Source organism: Mesoplodon densirostris, chromosome 3 (genome assembly GCF_025265405.1).
Source record: "Mesoplodon densirostris isolate mMesDen1 chromosome 3, mMesDen1 primary haplotype, whole genome shotgun sequence".
NCBI lineage: Eukaryota > Metazoa > Chordata > Mammalia > Artiodactyla > Ziphiidae > Mesoplodon > Mesoplodon densirostris.
The window spans coordinates 150,921,603-150,943,303 of NC_082663.1; the positions used below are offsets into that span (position 1 = coordinate 150,921,603).

The following is a 21,701-nucleotide window of genomic DNA, read 5'->3' on the forward strand; positions in this document are numbered from 1 at the left end:
CTCCGCAGCGAGCCCGACCCGGGCCCCACGACCCGCCGCCGCGGCCGTTCGCCTGGCCTCCCCTCGCGCGGGCCGGGCCGGGGATGGAGCCGCAGCCAGAGCCGCCGGAGCCGGGGCCGGGGCGCGGAGCGGCCTGAGGCGCGGGCGGCGCGCGGGACCGGGGGGAGGGCGGGCCGAGGGGAGGGTCCTGGGCCGGGGGGGCGGGCACGGCGCGCCCCCTCCCTCGCGCGCTCGCTCCCTCCCCCGCGCGCCCTCCCTCGCCGCCTCCTCCCGCCGCCTCCGGCCCCCCCTCGCCGGGGACCGAGCGCGCTCGCTCCGGCGCCGGCCTCGCCTCCTCGCAGCAGCGCCATGGTACGTCGCCGCCCCCACTTTCGTTTTCGCCCGGGGAGTTTTTGGGGTGGTGCGTGGGCTCCGGGCGAAAGTTGAGAGGTCTGGGGGGGCAGGGGGCGGGGGCCGCCCGGGGGAGGGGCTCGATGCGGGGACCCCCACACACACCCGCCGCCCCGGGACCCCCGCCCGCCCGCCAATCCAACCCCCCCGCGGCTGGGGGCGGAGCTGGCGCGCGGGGTGCAGCGGGGGACCCCAAGTGGGGGGCCCCTCGCGGGCACCATGGAGTTGGAGGGGAGGGCGGGACTCCCGGGAGAGGGTCCCCCCCAGGCCAGGCCTCCGCCCCCTCCCTGGCCCGGCGGGAGAAGGTAGGCGGGAGGGCGCGGCTCCGGGCGCAAGACCCCCAAGCGCGCAGCCGGCTGGGAAGCCGGGCCCAGGGAGGGGGCGCCCGACGGGGCCGTGCGGGGCGGGGGTCGCGGCGGCCCCCGCGGGCTGCCCCGGCCCGGGCGAGCGCGGCGCGCCAGCTAGCGGAAAATGGCCGCTGCGGAGAGGGGCGGAGAGCGCGCAGCGGCCGCCGCCGGGCGCCTTGAACTTGGAGCCGGGAGGGCGGCCGCTCTCGGCACCGCGCAGGGGCAGCCACCCGGCCGGCCCTAGCGCCGCCTGAGCCCCGCCCCCCGGCCGACCCCAGCCCCGCCGCGGTCCCAGCCGGGAGGGGTCACCGAGTCTAGGCCGGGCGCGCCCCAGGCCCGCGAGCGCCGGTAGCTGCACTTGAGGGTTCCGGTGTCCGGTTCGCCGGTGTCAGTGGCATCTTCACTCGAGGGGTGCGTTTGGGGGCCCCTGTGCTCTCAAACGAGTCAACACGGGAATCCGGGGGGTGCATTCACGGGTCTGTGCAGCTAGGTGGCCCCATGCCTGTCCGTGGGTCCGGGGGTCCCCGGGCGTGGGGTCCTCTCCTTTATGTATCTGTGTCTGCACATCCACGTGGCTGTGTGTGTGTTGTGTTGCGTGTTATTAGAGCATTGTGCGGCTATGGGACAGTGTGTGTGTGTGTGTGTGTTAGGATAACTGGGCGACTGTGCCACGGGTCCCCGTGGGGCGGTGTTGTGAAGCTGTGTGGCTGAGTTGGATGTCCCGGGGGACGTGATGTCCCTGGATGACCATGGGGGTGTCCACGTATGAGTGTGTGGAGGTTAGGGGATTGCCAGTGAGTGGGGAACTGTGTCGCGTGGCTGCGTCTCAGGGGGACAGTTGGGTGTCGCTGTGTGCATTTGACGCGCTGAGTGACTATTCCTGGGGATGGGTCTACACTCTTCCCCCCCCCCCCCCGCCCATTTCCTTTTTTCCTGTAACCCGGGCTGCCGGATGGGGAACGGGTGCTTCCTCCACCTCGCCAAAGCTCTGTCCTCTCCTCTCACTCCCTACCCCGTCCGCTCCAATTACCCCTGCCTCGGGGTCCCCTATCTGCATGGCCCCAGGTGGTCCCAGCTTGAGGTTCGGGCGCGAGGTGGCGCCGGGACGCGATCACTCGTCGCCGATGTCTCCCGCCAGGGGCTGCGCGTGCGCGTGGCCCAGAGTGGGGCGGGGCGGCGGGGGGTCCCCCCCTTCCCCCCAGAAGAGGTCTCGAGGGATGGGTGGTTACCGAAGCGCGTGGGTTAAGTCTGGACCAAGGGGGTGGCCAAGGAGACACCCTCGCCCGGACGGGCAGGGAGACGCGCCCCCAGCCCTACCTCCCAGCGGTTGCCCGGGACCGGGCCAGACCGGGCGGGCACACAGGGTTGTTTTCTCCCTTCCAGGGGAATGCCCGTCGCGCCCCCATCCCCACCCCAGGAAGCTTTATATAATTTTCTAAACATAAAAGCCCCACGCCCAGGTGGGAGTCTCTGCTTTCAACTTTCAACCTGCGTTCCCTTTTGGGGGGCTGTTTGGGAAGAGGAGAAAAGGGGTCCCACGTTGACAAAGGGATGCATCCATACGCAACACTCAGGGATTCCAGCTCAGGTAAGATCACCCATCCTCACGTTCTTCCGTTCCCCGTGCTCACCCTGCCCTACACCCACTGCCAGTGCTCAGACGCAGCGCTCCCCCACCCCACGCCCGGGCACTGCCCTCCACCACACTGGCCTCTATCCCCACCTGTCACCTGGTGCACAGTCAGCAGCACACGCTCCTGACACGCTCTTACACCTATCTGTTCACAGCCACACGTGTACAGAATTCTGCCCCCACACAGGTGCACACACAGAGGCACGCAGACACACTCGTAAACAGGCACCTGCGTTTGTGGGAGGGGGAGGAGCCAAGCCCATCGCGCCCTCCCTCCACCTCCACGTCCGAGCCAGGTTCCTGCAGGATCTGGAAAGCAAAGACCCCAGCTGTGGGCAGCTGGGGCGCATTTGGGGGGAGGACAACCATGAGGGGGAGCAGGAATGCAGGTGCTGTGTGTCACCGTGTGTGTGTATTGTGTGTGTGTGTGCCAGTGTATAAATAGTGGGACGGGTTCTGTCCATGGGTTCGTGTGCTTGTAAGTGTATACTTGTGTTCTGGCGTGTGTGTCATTGTGGCTGGTTGCACGTGTGTTGTGTTTGGGCTGTGCATGACCTCGTGTGGGTCTGTGTGTCTCTGTGTGAGTCTGCATGAGTCTGTGTGTGCCCCCACGGGTCTGGGTGTCTGTATCTGCTGGAGTCTGTGTGACGTGTGAGAACCTGTGTGTCTCCGTGTGGTGTGTTTCTGTGTGTCTTTGTGTCTCTTCGTGGCATGTTGTGTGTGTGTCTCGGTGTTGTGCCTGTACCAGCCCATATGTCACACCCCGTTACTTCTCAAGGCTGAGGACCTTAACATCCCCTTTTGGAGGCTCAATTTCTCATCTGTAAAATGGGAACACACAGGATACCCCACAAGGTTGCAGGAGGGGTGGCAATGTCAGCCGTGCATGCATAGGCCCCCTGGCTGTGTCCTCTATTCGCTGGGTACGGCCGCTGTGGAGTTCCCTGGTGGTCTCAGGCTTTGATCATCCCTCCCTGAGCTGCTCTCACTTTTGAAAGTGCTGCTGTGAATTCCACTCACATGTTTTAAGTTTGCTTTTTAATAACATGAGTGACTCATGAACATCTAAAGAGGACGCAAAAGTACCCAGAGTAAAAATCAAACCTTCCTCATCACCCCCACCCCGCTGGCACCCCCTACTCCAGAAAAGCCCTATTTCATCCAGCTTTGTCTGAGCAACTGCACATGTAACAGATACACATTCTTATAAAGGATACACATATATTCTTATAAAGGATATATGTATATTCTTTTTTAAAAAATCCCAAATGAGATCTTGAGTCTACTTGCTGAGTCTACAGCAAGGGTTCTTAACTGGGGTGGTTCTGTCCCAGGGGATACTGAGTAATGTCCGGGGACACCTGTGGTTGTCACACTGGGGGGCTCCTGGCATCCAGGGGGTGGGGGCCAAGGATGCTGCTCCACCCCACAGTGCCCAAGACAGCCCCACCAGGGATGGTCCATAATGCTGAGGGGGGAGGAGCCCTGCGCTGCAGCATGCTTTCCCCTGCGCGTTTCTTGGAGGCATCTCCATGTAGGGGTCCCTTGTTCTTTTGTGGAGCTCCATAGTATTGCAGCCTGTGCCCCCGGGTGGCACTGCTGAACTGGTCCCCACAGATGGACACGGTGGCTGGCTCCAAATTGTTGGCATTAGTGTTACAGGATGACAGTCAACACCCTCATGAGTCCGTATCTGGGACAGTCACAGATACAGTCCGTATCTGAGCCTAAGAGTGAGTGATGGGGAGAGTGCATTTTTAAACTAAAATGAGCTAAACTGTGCACCAGAGTGCCAGGAGCTAAATCATGCGGCCCCTTTCTGGGATGTTATACACACAGGTCCAATCCAGCAATTGCTTTGTTTAGAAAACACTAGGTGCAGTCCAAACACTGGCTGGTTTACCCACAACAGCCCAGAGGGGTAGCAACTATTATCATCCCATTTCACAGAGCGGGAAGCTGAGGCACAGGGAGTTTTAGCTCTTGGATGGAGAAGACATAGACCCAGGCTGCAACCCTGCACTGCAACTGGCCTGCTTTGGACCTACTGTGTACACTGTAGGGACCCCTCCTGCTGAACTGGATGATATATATATATATATATATATATATATATATATATATATATGTATATATATATGTAACTCTTCACTGATGTTTGTGAACTGGCACCTGCCACCACTAATATATTAACACAGTCTTCCCACACGTTATCTTAAGGATTCCCATCCACCCAGACTTCCAAAATGCGAGATGCGTCTATTGTTGCCATTTTACAGATGTGGAAACTGAGGTCCAGAGAGAGAGAGAGAGAAAGAGACAGAGTCTGTGGTCTCCAGACTGTGCCTTCCAGAGTAACCTAAACTGCCTTGAGAAGGCTGCCTGTGGGGCAGGCGTGGGGGCAGTTTGGGGGTCACTGCCACCTGGGAGAATGCTCCGAGGCCAACTTGAACTTGGAAATGTCTGTGAATTGGGGATTCTGCCCTCCAGGTGTTCATGGCGTTTTTTTTAAAATAATAAAATATTGCTTTATGTTACGTCGGCATTTGGATCCCTAGACACGTGCCTCTCCCTTTCTTTCTGGGGTTTAAATGCCCCCCATGGCTGCACAGTGGGTTTTTTTAAAAAACCATTTGTGAAGTGCTATTTGAATGACCGTTACCCACGTGCAGGGGGAGCCGGCGGGACGGAGGGCATATGTGTCCTGTATGAATCCTGCTCACTTCTGGTCCAGCCCCAGGGCCCCAGGTCAGTAGCATCCGTTCCTGGGGCGTCGGTTTCCTCCCCTGTAACACGGGAGAATAACAGAGTTGCTGGCGTCTTCCATGCCCCTGGGCATGGGGCAGCTGCCCGAAGTTGGCGAGAGTTTATCATTTGTACTCGGAACACACGGGGCAAAATGGCCAAGCTTTCTAAGAATGTCTCTGTGCATATTTGACGGAAGGTCAAGGCGCTGCTAAGTGCCAGTATTCTTATGCTGATCAACCCCATGGGGTGGGCACTGTTCGTCCACTTCACAGGGGAGGACACCAATGGGGGAGCATCCTGGTCTGCTAGGTGGCCGAGGCCTCTGAGCGAGCCTGGGAGGATTCTCGGAGTGAACTGGGGGAGGGGTGAGGCTAGTTCGTCAGCGGCAGGTCTGTGCCCATCTATTCCAGAGGGAGAACAACCAAGCTTGCAGAGTGTGGGCCCTGGGGCCAGGTAGCCGGGCTCCAAGCCACTCTGCATGCCTCAGTTTCTGGATCCGTGAAATGGGCACACTGCGGGGGTCAGTAGGAATTACCAGACACCCGGGAAGAGGCTGCGAGGTTTTATCTGGCCAGCCTGAGGTACTGCCTCCTGGGGTACGGGGGCGACATATGGGGGAGGCCGAAGCCCCCCCAACTCCCAGTTCCCCTTTGATGCTGGCTGAGGAGGAGACAGATTTCTGGAGGCTCCCCTGTTGGTTGAGGCCCTTCTGGCCACGGAAGGGCAGCTGTAGCCAAGCTCTTCTGCCTGGGAACTGCAGCCCCTGTCTGGCTCTCGGGAGGAGCAGCGGGAGAGGATGCCGTGGGACCCCTTCTCCCGCCAAGCACCCCGGGTTGTACATCTTTAAGGGGAAAGAGGCGCGCTCGCGCCGGGCCTCTGCGCACGTCACTTCTTCGTTCTTTCCCAACCCCCCCACCCCCACCCCGCTCCTTTCTCCAACTTCCCGGCTCGCTCGGGGCGGGTTGGGGGGGTCTTCAGAGTCCACCTATGGACCCCAAATGTCCTGCAGCAGCCCACCCCCTGCCCACTCGACTCGGGCTTGCGGTCCAGGGGGACCCGCTGTGGTCGGGGTGTGCGCGGCCCGTGGGTCTCCGTCCGGTGGCCTGGCCCAGGGCGGCTGGAAATTCGTAATAATAAGCAACGATGGGGGTTCAGGAGGCATGGAGAGGGGGAGCGGCTTTCGTTCCTCGCTCGCGCTCTTTTTTCCCTCGTTTGTTTGAAAGTTGGATGTTGAGAAGTGGGAGGTTCGGGGTGGGAGGGGAGAGAAATTGGGGGAGGGAGAGAGGAGGTTGCCAGAGGGAGGAGAGACAGAGACACAGAGAGAGACAGAGACAGAGGAGGAGGTGGGGGGAGACAGGAAAGGAGGAGAGAGAGACAGAGAGAGGGAGAGAGAGAGGGAGTCGGGCGCAGGAGGGAGGGAGAGCGCGGGAGGGAGGAGGGAGGGAGACCGAGGGAGGAGGCGGCGAGGAGCGCGCCGGCCGCGGCCGCGGGGGGGGGGTTTGGAAAAATGACTCAGTAAGTTCAGCGCGCCCGCTCCGGCCGGCCCTGCGCCTCCCGCCGCGCCCGGGATGTATTCGTCCCCGCTCTGCCTGACCCAGGTACGCCCCCCGCCCGGCCCCCGGCCCGCGCCCCACTGCGCCCCGGCCCCGCGTCCCCCGCAGCCCGGCCCCGGAGTTTGGAAGCCCGAGGAGGCGGGACGAAAAAGGCGCGCGTCCCTCCCGCCGCCGCGGCCGGGATGCCCCCGCCGCCGGCCGGGGTCCGGTGGGGGGTTGGGCTGGGCCGGGGACACCTCCCCCCCACCCGGGACCCTCACCGGGGACTCCCGCCCCGCCCCCCGCGACCTCTCCCCCTGGCTCGCCCTACTGGCTCGCCCTACAGCCTCGCCCTCCCCGGACGCAGGACGCGCTCCTCCACCCCAGCCAGGAAGGTCGAGGGGCGCCCAGGAGAAGGCCAAAGGTGGGGCTCTGCGCGAGCCCCAGGCCTGGACCCAGGCCTGCTCCTAGGAGGAATCGAGGGAGTCCTGGTTGGACCCTGGACGCCCGGGGACTCTTGAGACGAGGACCCCCGGACCGCCCCCCCCCCCAAGCTTGTGCGCCGCCACCCAGGCCCTGGGCAGCCTTTCCCCCCATTATTGGCCCACGTGTGCGCGGAGGGGGAGGGGGCCCGCAAAGTTGGAGGCGCCAGGAGTGGGGGGAGGGGGCCCCCCCGACGTCCCGGCTCGGTCTCCGTCTCCCCCCCTCACCCCGTCCCTCAACCCCATCCCCATATTTTCGCCGCATCGATTGTGAGTTATTGAGCCGCCGCCGCCGGGAGGAGCCGGGAGGCCTGGCGTTCCGGGGTCTGGTCCGGGCACTGCGGCGCTGCGGACGCCCTCGCCAGCCCGGCACCTGCCCCTGCCCCCGCCCGCTGCCTCTCACCCCTGGCCGAGCTCCCAGACTGCCCGGGGCTCGGCCCTTGTGCAATGACCCAGGGGATGTGTGGGAAGGGGGCGGCTGCCCCTATCCCGGGTCGCCCCTGGGGGACCCCTTCCCTCCCCCAGCTCCATGGCAGGGAGGGGGGGCACCCTCCCAGGTCTACTGGTTCCACCCTCCAGCTCTGCCCCCACCCCGGGTCCTTGTGTGTCCTTAGGCCATTGGGGTCCCGGCCTCAGTTTCCCCTGAAGTGACACGGAGCTAAGGCAGGTCCCGGAGAGGGGCAGTGTGGCCTCCAAGCTGTGAAGTGCGGGGCACAGGGAGGTGGGAGTCCAGCGGGTGGCTGAGTGTCCTGAGGATCACTGTACAGAGAGCACGTGGATGCCAGTCTCCAATGGGGGTCCCCCATTCATGATCCTAGGGTGCCCCTCACTCATGGCAGGCTCCCTCTCACCCGCCCCCTCCAGCTCCTCCAGTTTCTGGCTCCCCATGGGGGAATGTGAGGGCCGGTGCTTAGGGGGTCTCAGGGCCTGTCCTACCCATCATCCCCGGGTGACCTTGGGCACGTCCCTGCCCCTCCCTAGATCTTTCTTCCCCTCCAGAGCAACTTTGGGGGTCCCCCGACGCAGTCATCACTGGCCCCCCTCTGCCTCTTATCACCCGAAGCTCCCCCAAGAGCCACGAGGGTCCTAGTCAGGGTTGCCTGGTGACCTTGGGCCTCCCAGTCTCTGGGCTCAGGGGGTGGCCTGGGTGGCCCCGGGGTGCCCCCGCCTCCTCCACCCTTTCCTCGCGCTCGCTCCCAGAGCTGCCCAAGGGGGCTGAGCCCGGGGAGGCTATTCCAGGCGAGGAGGTTGGACGGCAGCCTATTGTCACTGGGCCCTGGAATTCCCCCATCAGGACTCCTCGGGAGACAGGCCTCCGTCCACGTTGCCCAGAGTGGGTGGCAGTGAGAACCAGAGCTGGTGTTCCGCTCCCCGGGCCTGGCTTTCCCTGGGGCGCAGGGCAAGGATCAGCCAGGCGGGCTCTTGGTGGAAACATGACAATAAAAAATACCTGAGGTTGCTGTGTGCAAGGGACAGGGCGACCAGGAGACAGAGACAGGCAGAGAGAGGACCAGGGAGCTCCCAGGCTAGGATGGGGATGGGGTGGCCCAAGCGCAGGGGGCTCCCCCTCCTCTGGTTTTTCTTCTATGGGTGCCCCCACCTTGGAGGGGAACCCAGGTCCCCCTCCCAGGACCCCCTCAGTGTAATCCTCACAGCTGCTTGCAGGCCCAGCCTAGTCTGCGGTCTCCAGCTGGGGAACCCGGAAGGACCCAGACTACCCGTGCAGGACCCCCACTCCTGGCTACCTCATCGCACCCTACCCATTTCTCTTTGTCTGCGTCTCTCCCTCTCCTTGTCTCGCTCCTCTCCATCTCTGTCTCTCCCTGTCTCTCCATCTCTGGGCCTCCATCTCCCCCCTTGACTAATTTTACAACCTGAGCCCATCCTAAAATAGCTCCCTTTTAGCTGATCCGACCCGGATCCTGAGCCGAGACCGGCTCGGGGTGTGTGAAGGGGGGTGGGTGGGCTGCTCCCATGCCAGCCCGCCCTGTGCCCCCGGGGTCCTGCCCACCGAGGGGGTGGCAGCCGCGGCCCCGGGTGGCCCTGGAGGATTCTGGGAGCCCCGTCCCTGTTTCAGTGGTGACTCAAGTGCTTTTCACTTTTACTCTGAAGAGGAACTGTGTGGGGCAGCCGTTACTTCCATAAATCCTGCCGCCGGGAAGGCCGGCCTCCCTGCGCTTGCCCCGCTCTGGGCCTCCCTCCCGCCCGCCTCCACCGCCACGTTAGTTATTCCGGGTTTGGGGCCAAATCCCTCTTGGCTGCAGTGCCCAGGATTCCCCGGGGCCGCAAGCTGGGCCTGGGCTGCAGCCACGGCAGTGCGGCCGCCAGGGCCCCCTTCCTCATTCATTCATTCTTTCCTTCATTCCTTCACCTCATTGCCTTGCTGGGCAGCACTCTTTTTACCCCATTTCTCCAGTGGGGAGACTGAGGCTGCGAGAGGGTCCCCGACTTTGGCTTGATTTAATATAATAGATCTTCATTAAGCACCTCTTATGGGCCAGGTGTCTGTTGCGGGTTTGGGGGGGAAGGCACGAGGGGCCAGCCTGGTGTGGGTTCTGGGAGGCTCTGCTGGGATTGAGGGTCCCCCAGCACCTCAGGGCTGGGACAGGGGCCAAGACAGAGAGGGCTAGGGCCTGCCTGGGGTGGCACAGCATGGCTGGTGGGGCTGGGGATTCGGGGCCACTGCCCACCTGGCTGTTTGGCCAGGCTGGGCAGGTGGGTGCTCCCTGTGGCCCCCCCACCCGTGGTCTGATGGCCTCTGATTGGCTCCTGTATGCACAAGCTCGCCCCACATCTCTCTCCCTCTTTCTGTCTCTCTCCGTGTCCGTGTCTCTCCCCCATCTTTTCTCTTCGGCGGAGGTGCCTCTGTGCGTCAGGGTCGGGCGCCTTGTAAATCACGACGCTGGGATTCTGGCCGAGTCAGCGTTCTCTCCCTCCCTCTCTCCCTCTCTCTTTCTCTCTCCCTCTCTTCCTCCCTCCCTCCCTGTCTCCCTCCCATATCTCTCTTCTTTCTCTCTCTCTCTCCAATATCTCTTTCTTTGCCTGAACCTCCTACCTCCCTCACACCAAATGGATGGGACACGTCGAATGTCCTGGGACCTCCTGCCCCACGAAAGCACGTGTTCACAGCGACCCGCACGCGCGTGCACTGCCTCCTCACCTGGGTGTGTGTAGACCCTCGGCACGTAGTGCCTGCACCCCCCCGCTCCCACACGTGTGAGCATGCAGACATGCACACGTACGTGCCCTGACGGGTCACCGGGCAGAGACCCAGGGCGGCCTTGGATCCGCATGCAGATCTCGCCCAGGTGGCTATGTGTCTCTGGGCAGGTAACCTAGCCCTTCTTCAGATGTTTCACCCTTAGCACAGGGCCTGGTATACAGTAGGTGCCAAATAAGCTTGGCTGTGATTGTGGTTGTCTCTAAAGTAATAACTGTATTAAACATCCCATAGGCATTTTCCAACTTGCCCTCCTTTCCTTCTGTCGCTATCTGCTCAGCTTGGGCCGGGTGACAGGGACAGTGGCGACTCCCCCAAACCTTGAGCCCTGACCCCCCAGCCAGGGTTTTTCTCTTGGTCTTTCCTCTCCGCCCGCCCAGCCTGTCCAGGGTCTCCCTGAGTTTGGCGAGACCCACGTGGGTACCAGCATCCTTTGTCTGTCGGGGTATGTGCATAGGTAACGGGCAAAGGATGAGATTGCTCCTTTGCTGATCTGGATGCTGAGGACGCAGCAGTGGATGAAACGGATCAAAGCCATGCCCTCGAGGGGCTACAGTGTAGGTGAGGGGCTGTCAGGACCGTGCTGCCGCTTTGGCACGTGACCCAGGGCTGAGCGGGGAAGTGGGCCACGTGGGATTCAGAGAGAGCCGGTGGGGTGCAGAACGGGCGTTGCTGGGAAGTCCTGAGGATGGGGCCAGACCCTGTACTCAGGGAGCTGGCAAGTGGGGCCAGGGAGTCAGGAGGCACCCAGGTCCAAGTCCCAGCTCGGCTCCTTCCTGTCTGCGTGACTTTGGGCCGGTGGCTTCAGTGCTTAGTGCCTCAGTCTCTCCCTCTGGGCAGTGGGCACAACAATTGTTCCCATTTCGTAGAGTTGACAGTTCAGTACATGCTCTGCCTCGCTCCCTGTCTGTCTCCCCGACACCGTGGCCTTCTGGCTCAGCCCCCAGCATCCACCCAGGACACCACGGCACGGAGAGGGAAGTCAGGAGACCCAGGGCTCAGACTCGCTCCTCACTTTGGTGGGGACTTTCTACTCCCTGGACTTAGTTTACCCAAAGTCTTCCCAGGGGTCCTTACCTTCCTGCCCTCACCACCTCCACTTTCCCTACTGTTCACTCTGCTCCAGCCTCACCGGCCTCCTCGCTGTTCTCCCCAAACATCAGGCATGGTCCTGCCTCAGGACCTTTGCATGTACTGTGTTCTCCACCTGCAAAGCTCCTACCATGGAGTGTCATCTTTTAGGTCTTTGTTCAAGTGTCCTCTCCTATGAGAGACCCTCGCTGACACCCCCCAGCTGGAAAAAAACAACCCCCGGCCCCCTCCTCAAACTCCTTTAAATTTCTCCAGAGCATTTTGTTCAACCTGGCATTTTATTCCATGTTTATTAGTTTGTTTAATATCCATCCCTGCCCACGTCAGGATCTGGGTGAGGGCCGAGCCGAGGACACTGCTGGGTCCCCAGCATCATGCCTGGAGCTAACACAAAGTACATACTTAGTAAATGTTTGTTGAACAACCAAATGAATCTCTCCCTCATTGGATAAGAGCTGTTCATAAGCTATGATGCTCTGAGCTTGAGGGGAGGAACCACTCTAGGTTAGGAACACTTACTCTGGCCCCAGATGGGCCTGCGTTCGAATATGAGCTCTGCTGTTTGACACTTAACTTGGAGGAGGGGACATTGGAACCAGGACTTTGAAGGGTGCCTAGGGGTTTGGGATAAAAGCTTAGGGATGGATAAGAGATTCTCAGTAATGTTTGTTGAATCACTGAGTGAATGAAGGAGAGAGAATCCTTCGTGGAAAACTTTTGGTTTGGGAATTGGAGTTTCACGTCCTGGTTTGCTGCCCTGGACTGTCAGGATGGGAGGGCTACAGGGAGGCCCAGAGTGGGGCACAATCCAGTGTGCAGTTGACCAGTCCATAGTGCCCAGCAGGGGCTTGGACCTCCCAGCTGCTGCTGTCCTCTTTGGCCAGGAAGTCCCAGCAGGGAGAGCAGGCAAGGCTGCCTGAAGGAAAGAACAGTGAAGACAGGGTTTTGAGGGATGTGTAGGAGTTCAGGAGGATTCTTGGCATCTAACTTGCCTTGGCCAAGTGGGGTTTCTGCGAAAGGCCTGGTCTTGCTGCCTCCCCTCACCTTGCAGCTCTGATTACCAGGGCAATGGATAAGCCCCCCCACCAACCCCCAAAAGGGTGCAATGTCCTTTTCTGCCCTTTGTACAGAATGAGAAACAGGCCCAAGGTGGAACAGTGATTTGTTCCTGGATCATACAGAAGGTGAAAATGGAGGCTGTTGTCACCCAAGCTCATTCCCTCAACAAGTCTGCCTGGCAGCGAGTGCCTCAGCCCTGGGCCTCAGGACTGGGGGAGAGCAACTGAGCTGGACTCAGAGACCCCAAGTTGTGTGGTCCAGGCTGGGTCTGGGAGAACCCTGAGGAGAGCAGGAAAGGCTGCCTGAAGGAAGGAACACTGGAGAGAGGGCCTTGAGGGATGTCTAGGAGTTCAGGAGGATTCTTGGCATCTAGCTTGCCTTGGCTGTCTCCCTTGCCCTGTCAGCCAGTGAGGGCATTGGTAAGTGCTTGGGGAAGAGGCGTTGGTTGTCACAGGTCTTATGGGACAAAGAGAGTGACAGGCCTGCCTCTCCTGGGTTGACCTCCCCAAGAGGATGTGGGAGGCTAGGGCAGCAGGTCCATGACCCAGTTACAGGCTGTTTGTCTTCCTCCAGGACCAGCTGGGGTCACCAGTGACGTGGACTCCCGCCCCTGCCCGCCTCCCTGGCATCTTTCCCCAGAGAGGGCCCGGGGAGGAGGGGGTAGGGATAAGGCAGGGACATGGGGGCTTGGAGAGGGGAGGAGCCAGAAGAGGAGAGGAGCTCGGAAAAGGGGGAGGGGGCTCAGAGACAAAGGTGTTCAAGGGGAGGAAGAGTCTGGGCCCAAAACAATTGTAACAACAACATCAATAATAATAATAGTGTAATGCAGGCTTTTGAGAGCCGGGCAGATGATGGGGTTCATATGCTAGGAAGAAGTGGCACCCCGTTCAAGAAGGCCTGCTGGCTGACGCTCCAGCTGCCCCTTCCCAGCTACCTCTTATTACCGCCCCAATAAGCTCCAGGCCTCGGGTGGCGGCCACAGCCATTGCCCAGGCCTCCTGCCACCCTGGCGTCCCCTCCACAGGGGACAGTGTCCTGCGCCTCCATCGATTTCCCACCCCAGCTTCTCTGGCCAGACGACCTGGGCTCTGGTCCCAGCTCTGCTGACCGGCTGTGTGACCCTGGGCGAATTGCTCCCCACCCCTGGGGGTTGGCATGTCAAGTGACATGGTGACACAGAAAAAGCACCTCTGAGGTTGGATAGGACCTGACAGGGGACTGGCCCCCTCTATCCTCCCTCTGCCTCAGCAGGTCAGCTGGGGCGGGGACGGGATGGGGGAGCGGCGGAGAAGGGCCCTGAGGTCTGGTCCCCACCACAGCTGTTACGATGACTCACACGTTGGGGGCCGTTGGCATGGGGGAGCTGGGCTGGCACAAACGGAGCCCCGTTCCGCCCCACCCCGCGAGGGCAGGTGGCTATTTTCAGAGCCTCAGTAATAGGGGAGATGTGAGGTCATCCCCCAGCCCCAGCACCCGATGGCCAGAGGTGGCCCGGGGGAAATGGAGCTCAGGGCAGGGAGGGGCGCTGGGTGGGCGGTACCGTGTGCATCCAGGCCTGGAGGTGGGAGCAAGCCTGGCCACATCCATTTAGAAAAACCAATTCGTGGCCCAGGGCAGCGGTTTCCCTGTCTCCCCGAGAGACCCCGGCCTCACAGAGAGTAGGCTGCTCTGAGAAAGGGGCCGATGGGGTCCTGGGTTCTTGGTCTTACGCCGACTCTGAGACCCTCCAGGACCTTGGCCAGGTCTCTGCCCCTCTCTGAGCTTAGTTTCTCCATCACACAAGGCGTAGTGGAGCCTCGGGCCTTTTCCTGCCCCTGTGAGATTGTAAGCAACCGAAATAATCTTTACAGCAACAACGATGTCAATAATAATAATAATAATAGCATAAGGCAGGCTTTTGAGAGCTGGGCGGATAATGAGATTCACATGCTAGGAAAAGACATCACTCCCATTCAAGAAGCCCAGCACAGCCCCCAGGCAAGAGCGGGGAGGGGGGACCGAAGTTTCTCTTCTCTGTCTTCCTTTCTACTTGAATTTCTCATCCCTAGAGGCTGAGAAACCAGGTCCTGGATGTTACACAGACTCAGTTTCCCTTGCTGAAAAATGGCGAGAATGAGACAGCCCCCTCCCACCCCCTGTAGAAGGGGATGGGGGCCTCCCATGGCCCCACGTTATTCTCTGAGGGGCCTGACGGCGGCTGCCGTAGTTTTCGTGGGGAAGTCAGATGGGTGTGGGTTCCTGTCTCAGCTCTGCCCCTCATGACTGGGGCCCCTTATGATTTGGTCCCCTCTTGGGGTCTGTTTCTTCATCCATAAAATGGGTGTTGTGGCCACCCAGCAGCACCACTCAGGCAGAGGGAGGGGGATGTTCAAGTCACAGCTCTGGCCAGGTCGCTGAGCCTCCCAGGCCTCGGTTTTTCCATCTGTGGAATAGGTCTGTGGGGGACAGGGTAGGGTGAACTGGCCCCCAGGGGCCTCTCTCTCCGCTCTAAACCTCCATGGCTGAGCTCCCCTTTCTCTGGTGCATTCTGCTCTCTTGCCTCCTTGGGCCTCAGCTTTCCCCACCCCTGTAATGGGTCTATGCAGGAACCACCCCCTCTATGCAGGAACCGCCTCCACCCCTTCCATCAGCCCCTGACATCCAGGTGGCTCATCTTGGCCTGTGGACCTCAGCCAGTCCTGTCTGTATATCTGGGCTATAGGAATGATGTCTTGTCCTCATTTTTTTCATCACTGCCAAGCCGGTGGAGGCAGCCCTTGGACCCTTGTCTGGTGTCAGCTTCCTCTGCTGAGCAGTGTCTGACAGACAAGCCCCAAGTGACCCTCTGAGCCTGGTTGCTCCTGGAATCGTGAGCATCCAGCATGTGCTCAGCCCTGCTCTGGACATTTGAGCTCACACTCTAGTTCAGTGGTTTGCAAACTATAGTCACAGGGCCCAGCACCGTCTGTCTTTATAAATAAAGTTTTATTGGAACACTGCCATGCCCATCCCTTACATCTCCTCTGTGGCCAGTCTTGCACTACAGTGCAGAGTGGAGCAGTTGAAATAGACACGAAAATACTCACTATCCGGTTCTTTATGGTACTTTTAAAGTTTGCTGACCACAGTTCTAGAAGGCAGAGAGCGGATCCGTGCCACCAGCATTCCACCATCCTCAGTTTTCCCCATCTGTACAAAGGGTCCCCATCAGCCTCCACCTGGGACCCCCGGCTTGTCCTGCCTGTACCTTGGGGTTCAAGACAGTCCTCCATGAATGGCTGCCTTCGCCTGTGCCTCCCACGTGGTCCAAGCCTCAGTTTCCCCATCTGGGCAATGGGTTCTCAAACGACCCAGTGAACCTCTGCTGGGTCCCCCACTGGTCTCCACTTTTTTCCCCAGGATGTGGAGGAGTCTGCAGCAGCCCCCTGCACACCTCTGCCTGACCCTCTTTCTAGCGGGTCTGCCTGGGGCCCCTGCGGCCTCATTCTTACGGGCGGGGCAGTGGGTCCACGGGCCCCAGCGCCTCCTGACCTCTGGTCTCTCCCGCCCCGCAGGATGAGTTCCACCCGTTCATCGAGGCGCTGTTGCCTCACGTCCGCGCCTTCGCCTACACCTGGTTCAACCTGCAGGCGCGGAAGCGCAAGTACTTCAAGAAGCACGAGAAGCGGATGTCGAAGGACGAGGAGCGCGCGGTGAAGGACGAGCTGCTGGGCGAGAAGGCCGAGGTCAAGCAGAAATGGGCGTCGCGGCTGCTGGCCAAGCTGCGCAAGGACATCCGGCCCGAGTGCCGCGAGGACTTCGTGCTGGCCATCACCGGCAAGAAGGCGCCGGGCTGCGTGCTCTCCAACCCCGACCAGAAGGGCAAGATGCGCCGCATCGACTGCCTGCGCCAGGCCGACAAGGTGTGGCGGCTGGACCTGGTCATGGTCATCCTCTTCAAGGGCATCCCGCTGGAGAGCACCGACGGCGAGCGCCTGGTCAAGGCGGCGCAGTGCGGCCACCCGGTGCTCTGCGTGCAGCCGCACCACATCGGCGTGGCAGTCAAGGAGCTCGACCTCTACCTGGCCTACTTCGTGCGCGAGCGAGGTGAGGCGGGGCTTGCGCGTGCACGCGGATCTGGAGGCCCAAAGGGGGTGCGTTGGAAGGTTGTCGAGGGGGGGAGGTGGGCGCACGCTAAGGTAGGAGCCAGGAGGCGGGCCTTAAAGTCCGAGGGCGGGGACAGGTGCAGTGGGAGGATCTGAGCCCTGTGAAGGGCCAAGGGGAAGAGGTACGTTTCAGGTAGAGTCTGGGGTCGGGGGCAGGTGCGTCCTGGGGCTCTGAAGGTAGAGGCAGGCCCTGACCTTGGGGGTGTCAGGGGTCCCAGGGGGTGGCAGGTCTCAGGAGGTGAGACCCTGTCCCAGGAGGTCTGTTGGCAACAGGGATGAGGATAGGCCAGTGACGGACGCGCGGGGGACAATCTTATCCCTCCTGGGAAAGCTGGAGGAGAGCTGGGGTTTCACTTGGTGACTGCTGGTTGATCGACTCTCGGACTCCCCCCAGAGACCTGACAGGTCCCATATTTCGGCAGAGTGGGAAGCTGGGGTGCTGTGTGACTTTGGCTAGGTCACCAGTCTCTCTGGTCTCCAGCGGCCCCCACTCTGGCCCTTCGAGCTGGGTGTTTGCTGGCTCTGTGGTCAGATGGCCCACATAGAGACTTGCAGGGTTTGCGAGAATGGGGAAATCCACGGCAGCTTCCCAGAGGAGGGGGCTCCACTGAGCTGAGCTCTGCAGAACGACTGGGCAGTGATGAGTGTGGGAATATCCCAGGAGGTCAGCCACCTAGACAGAGATGTGGAGGCTGACTGTCAGCAGGTCTTGGTGGCCAAGGGCAGGCCCTGGCTGGGAAGGCAGTAGGGTCTGTCGCCCCGCTGTTCCTGGTGGTGTGGCCAGTGGAGCTGTCAAATGGAGGGTATCAGCATCCTTATCTGGATTGGGCCTGGGGAGACCCTGGATTGGGCCTGGGGAGACTCGCCGAGATCGTGTGTGTGTGTGTGTGTGTGTGTGTGTGTGTGTGTAGCGCGTTGGACTCTGGCCTGCCACGTGGCGAGTGGCAGCTGTGAGTGTCTTCATGCGGATGGAATCAGGTGTGCCCGGAGACCCTAACAGGCACATGTCCCATGCCCCACCGTGCCCACCCAGGCTGGTACACACTTGGGTGCAAACCCGCACACACCCGGGGCTGCCTGAGCGCGTCAGGTGGGTGCACTCGGGTTGCAAACCCAGCCCTAAGCCCCCGTAAACCCCACAGGAGCCCATGTGATCACAACCAGAAATGACGGAGGAAGACTGGGGGAGGGGTGGTGAGAAGAGAGGGAACTCCGGGGCTGGACTGCAGCCCTGCCATGTGGTGTGCTGGCTGTGTGACTTTGCCTCAGTCCCTGTCCTGTGCCTCAGTTTCCTCCTCTGTACAGTGGGGTTAACAACCATGCCAACTCTTAGCGATGCTCTGAGGATTCCATGAGGTCTCCTGGTCTCCATTGTGTGTGGGAGGGAGAGCTGGGGCAGAGTTTCCCAGTCTTGACCTTGATTCCTTGACCTTGACCCCATCTGCCCCTCCCCCGCCCCCACCAATTAGCACTAAACGCAGGGGGCCAGAGGCAGAGGGGTAGACAATGTGACTGTTTGCTGCGGGCGGGATTGGGGGTGTGGACAGGGGCAGCCTTGGGGGCTGCAGTGCCCATTACCATGCAGGTCCTGGTCTCTCTCACCATATCCATCCTCCTCCTCCACGCTGAGCTGATAAAATTTTGAAGCGAGTTTTCTGCCAGCGTCAGCACAATCTCCGGGCGCCTCCCCTCCCCCATCGGCCCCCTCCCCCCTCAGCTCAGCAGGCAGGCAAGGCCTCTGGGCCTCCCCAGACACCTTCGCATCCAGACTGCCATGCATTTGCTGGCCGGTCTGGTCAGCATCCTCACGTGAGGGCCGGGGAAGGTCAAGGCTGCTGCGCCCTCCCATGCAGGCTCCATCATCCCAGGGGACCACTGCTGCTCAGACAGGCCCCAGCTGACCCAGCTTCAGCTGGCTGGGAGTGAGGGTCGGGCATGAGGGCCGGGCCAGGAACCCACGCCCAGCTCAGCTGCCTGCCTAACGGCTGGGTGATCCTAAACAAGTCACTTAATCTCTCTGTGCCTGCCTTCTTTGTTTTTAAAATGAGACGCTCAAAAATAGCTGGCTGGTAGGAATGTTGTGTTCTCATGGTAAGCATTCAACAAATAACCCCCATGCAGTCATGAACACAGGTGCCAGGCACAGGGCTAGGGCTTTGTGGACCGTTGTTATCAACGTTACCATCCTCATTAGGATTATGATTTCCCACCTCCATGCCATTGCCCATGCTGTTCCCTCTGCTTAGAATGCTTTTCCCGTCTGGAAGACTCCTACTTATGCTTCAAAACCCCAACTCCCAGCTCCACTTTCTCTCCATCAGGCATTTTTTCTGAGGACTTAGCAATTCTTTTCCATTCTCATGGCAACCCTCCAAGGCAGGGATCATTGTACCCATTTTACAGATGAGGAAACCAAAACCCAAAGAAGATACCTGCCCGGCACAAGGTCACACAGCTAGGAAAGGGCAGAGTTAGGGTTTGGGCATGGGCAGGTTCTGTTGCTGACACCCCTGCTAGCCTTCTACGCTCGGTGGCAGAAGGGGATGGAAGTGAATCACAGTGTAGGATGTGGGTATCCAGTCAACGTGGCTTGACCACCTCTGGGCTGGGTCTGTGTTCTAGGCTCCTACCAGCTAGGGCCTCATCTGGGATTCCCAGGCCAAGGCTGGTCCCCAGAACCCCCCTGCTGAGCTTCAGCTCCCCAACTTCCACCGCAGGACCCCCGTCTTCATCTGGGCCAGAGTTATGTCTCTCTTCTCAGCCAGGTAGTCATCTGACCTCAGAGACAACTGGTCACCTCCCTCCTCTCACCTGGTGGGTCCCAGGGCTGCAGGGGATCCAGGCCAAGGCCAGAGTGCGGTGCCCACTCAAATCAGCCCTGCTAGGAGGCCATGGGATTGATGGGGAGTGAGGGAATGGGCCTCAGTTGGCTTCTGGGGGCGGGTGTCACAGGGTGGATGGTGGGACAGGCACCCGCCATTCGGCTGAAAGGAGGTACCACCTCTAGCGTCAGAAGCGGGGCCGTGGAGCCAACAGAATGACAGTGAGAGAGAGAGACAGAGAGACCCAGAGACATGGGGAGACACAGAGAGACCCACAGACGCATCATACACTCGGCCCTTCCCTGTCCCAAGACAAGGGGACAGAGTCCAGCTCCCCCCATGGCCTCCGTCCTTATCTCTCCCAGAGGGTGTCAGGAGGACTGCTGGAGCCGCACCCCAAAGGGGAATCCCAGGCCTCCATCCTTGGGTTTATTTTGGAGGAGAGAAGGGTGGGGACGAGCCGTGAGGCGGTCCCTTTAGCGCCGGGGGCTGCCAGGCTGATCAGAGCCCAGGGCACCGCCTGGGGCCGAATTTGGCTGCTCCAGGCATCCACCTGGCACCGTTGTGGACACAGGGGCCTGATTCCAGGGGTGGACTCTGTGTGTGCCCTGTGGGTGGGCTAGGGGACAGCTGGGGGGCCGTGATGAGGGGGAGACATGAGCTTCACCTTGGGACATTGGGGCTGCCCGCTCAATGCGTGCACTTTAGGGGGAGAGATGTGTGCAGTCAAGCAGGGCATGGGCAACCTGACAATTCTCAGTTAAATTACTAAAAACCTAATGACAGGGAGGGGTGTGGAGAGGGATGGCGGGGCAGGCACTCTGGCCAGGGAGGGCCTGAAAGAAGTGAGGGAGCTGCAGAGGGATTTGAGTGAGAGTGTGCGGGGCAGTGGGGGGACACAGTGAGTGCAAAGGCCCTGGGGCTGGAATGGCCCCGAGCACAGGTGCCAGTTGGGGAGGTGAGGCCCCGTGCCTGGCGATGGGGAGGCCAGGAGCGGGTGAGCCGGCCCTTCTCTCTCCTGCCTCCCATTTGAGAAGGAGTCTGGAGAAAGCAGGGCCCAGAGAGGGAAGCCGCCTGCCCAGCCCCGAAGCCCAGCCAGGCCTCCCCGCCCCCTCTGGCGGCCTGAGAAACCTGAGGCGCGGGCGGGCACCGTGCCAGGGCGGGAGGGGGAGGGGCTGCCAGGCCCGCCCGCTCCAGCAGCTGCCAGCCCGCCCCAGCCCCGCCAGCCCAGATGGTGCCCATCTGCTGACGCTGCCGTGGGCTGGCCTCCCGTTCCCGCCTCCTGTTCCCGCGTTGTTGGGTGCCAGCCTCCCGGAAGGGCGCTGTGGGCAGGGGCTGGCTTGGGAAGCTCGCAGCTGCTAGAGGAGCTACCCAGGGTGCCCAGGGAGGGGTCAGGAGGAACTGGGGGCAGGGGTCCCCGTCGCCTCCTGGATGGACCTGGGAAACAATAACAACAACAGAGATAATAGTAACAGCAAACACATATCATGTGCCCGGTGCTGAGCCCATCCTACATCTGGTTTCATTCTCTCCACCACTCTGGGAACGAGGGACTATTACCTTCTCCCCTGTTTCAGATAAGGAAACAGTCCCAGGGATGGTCAGCCACTCGCCAAAGGTCACACAGCTCCTAAGAGGTAGGGCGAAATTAGAACCCACAGATCCTGACTCCTTGAAGCCATTAAAGGAAAAAACCTAAAAACTGCTTTTGAGGTTATCAGATGGAACCCACTCCTTCCTAGTTGTACAGATCATGAAAAGAGCTGGCCTGGAATACACAGTGAACAAATGAATGAATATCAGTGAACGTTTCCGAAGTGCCTACCGTGCCCAAGCCTGGGGGCTGGGGTCTCCATAAAGCGCACCCTGGGCTCGGATGGCAGGAGAAAGGGCCTGGAGCAGGGGGCCTGGATCAGTCTCAGCTCTGCTCCTGGCTTGCTGTGTGGCTTAGGGCAGAGCCCTGCCCTTTCTGGTCTGGGGTTGGAGGAGAGCCGAGGCCAGGAAGGTAGGGCCTTGTGGGGCCACAGAGAGAAACAAGCCAGACCCTGACTGAGGGTCCTGCCGTCTCCTCCAACCCCTGTTAATCTTCATCCCAACACTGGCCCTGTGCTGGGGAGACAGAGGGCGGATGTGGACAGGAGGGCGTGTGAGGGCACCCGTTGGCTTGTGTAATGGATACAGTTTGTGTCCACACGTGCTCCAGGCTGTGTGAGGTGCATTCCCCTCTCTACGCCTTAGTTTTTCCATCTGGA

General features: G+C 60.7%; 1 protein-coding gene across 5 annotated transcripts in view; it reads left to right on the forward strand.

The window, feature by feature from the left end:
* Positions 1–242: 242 nt before the first annotated feature.
* The window catches only part of NFIC (nuclear factor I C), a 65,640-nt gene continuing 44,181 nt past the window's right edge, over positions 243–21,701 (forward strand). For 2 of the 5 annotated variants that reach the window (XM_060094615.1, XM_060094620.1), the window contains exons 1-2: positions 6,583–6,716; positions 16,037–16,568. In XM_060094615.1, coding sequence (XP_059950598.1) covers positions 6,687–6,716; positions 16,037–16,568 — 562 coding nt within the window. In that variant the 5' untranslated portion in view covers positions 6,583–6,686. Of the gene's footprint in view, positions 352–6,582; positions 6,717–16,036; positions 16,569–21,701 lie in introns of those variants that run through there. The other 3 variants (XM_060094617.1, XM_060094618.1, XM_060094616.1) reach the window with 2 other exon arrangements.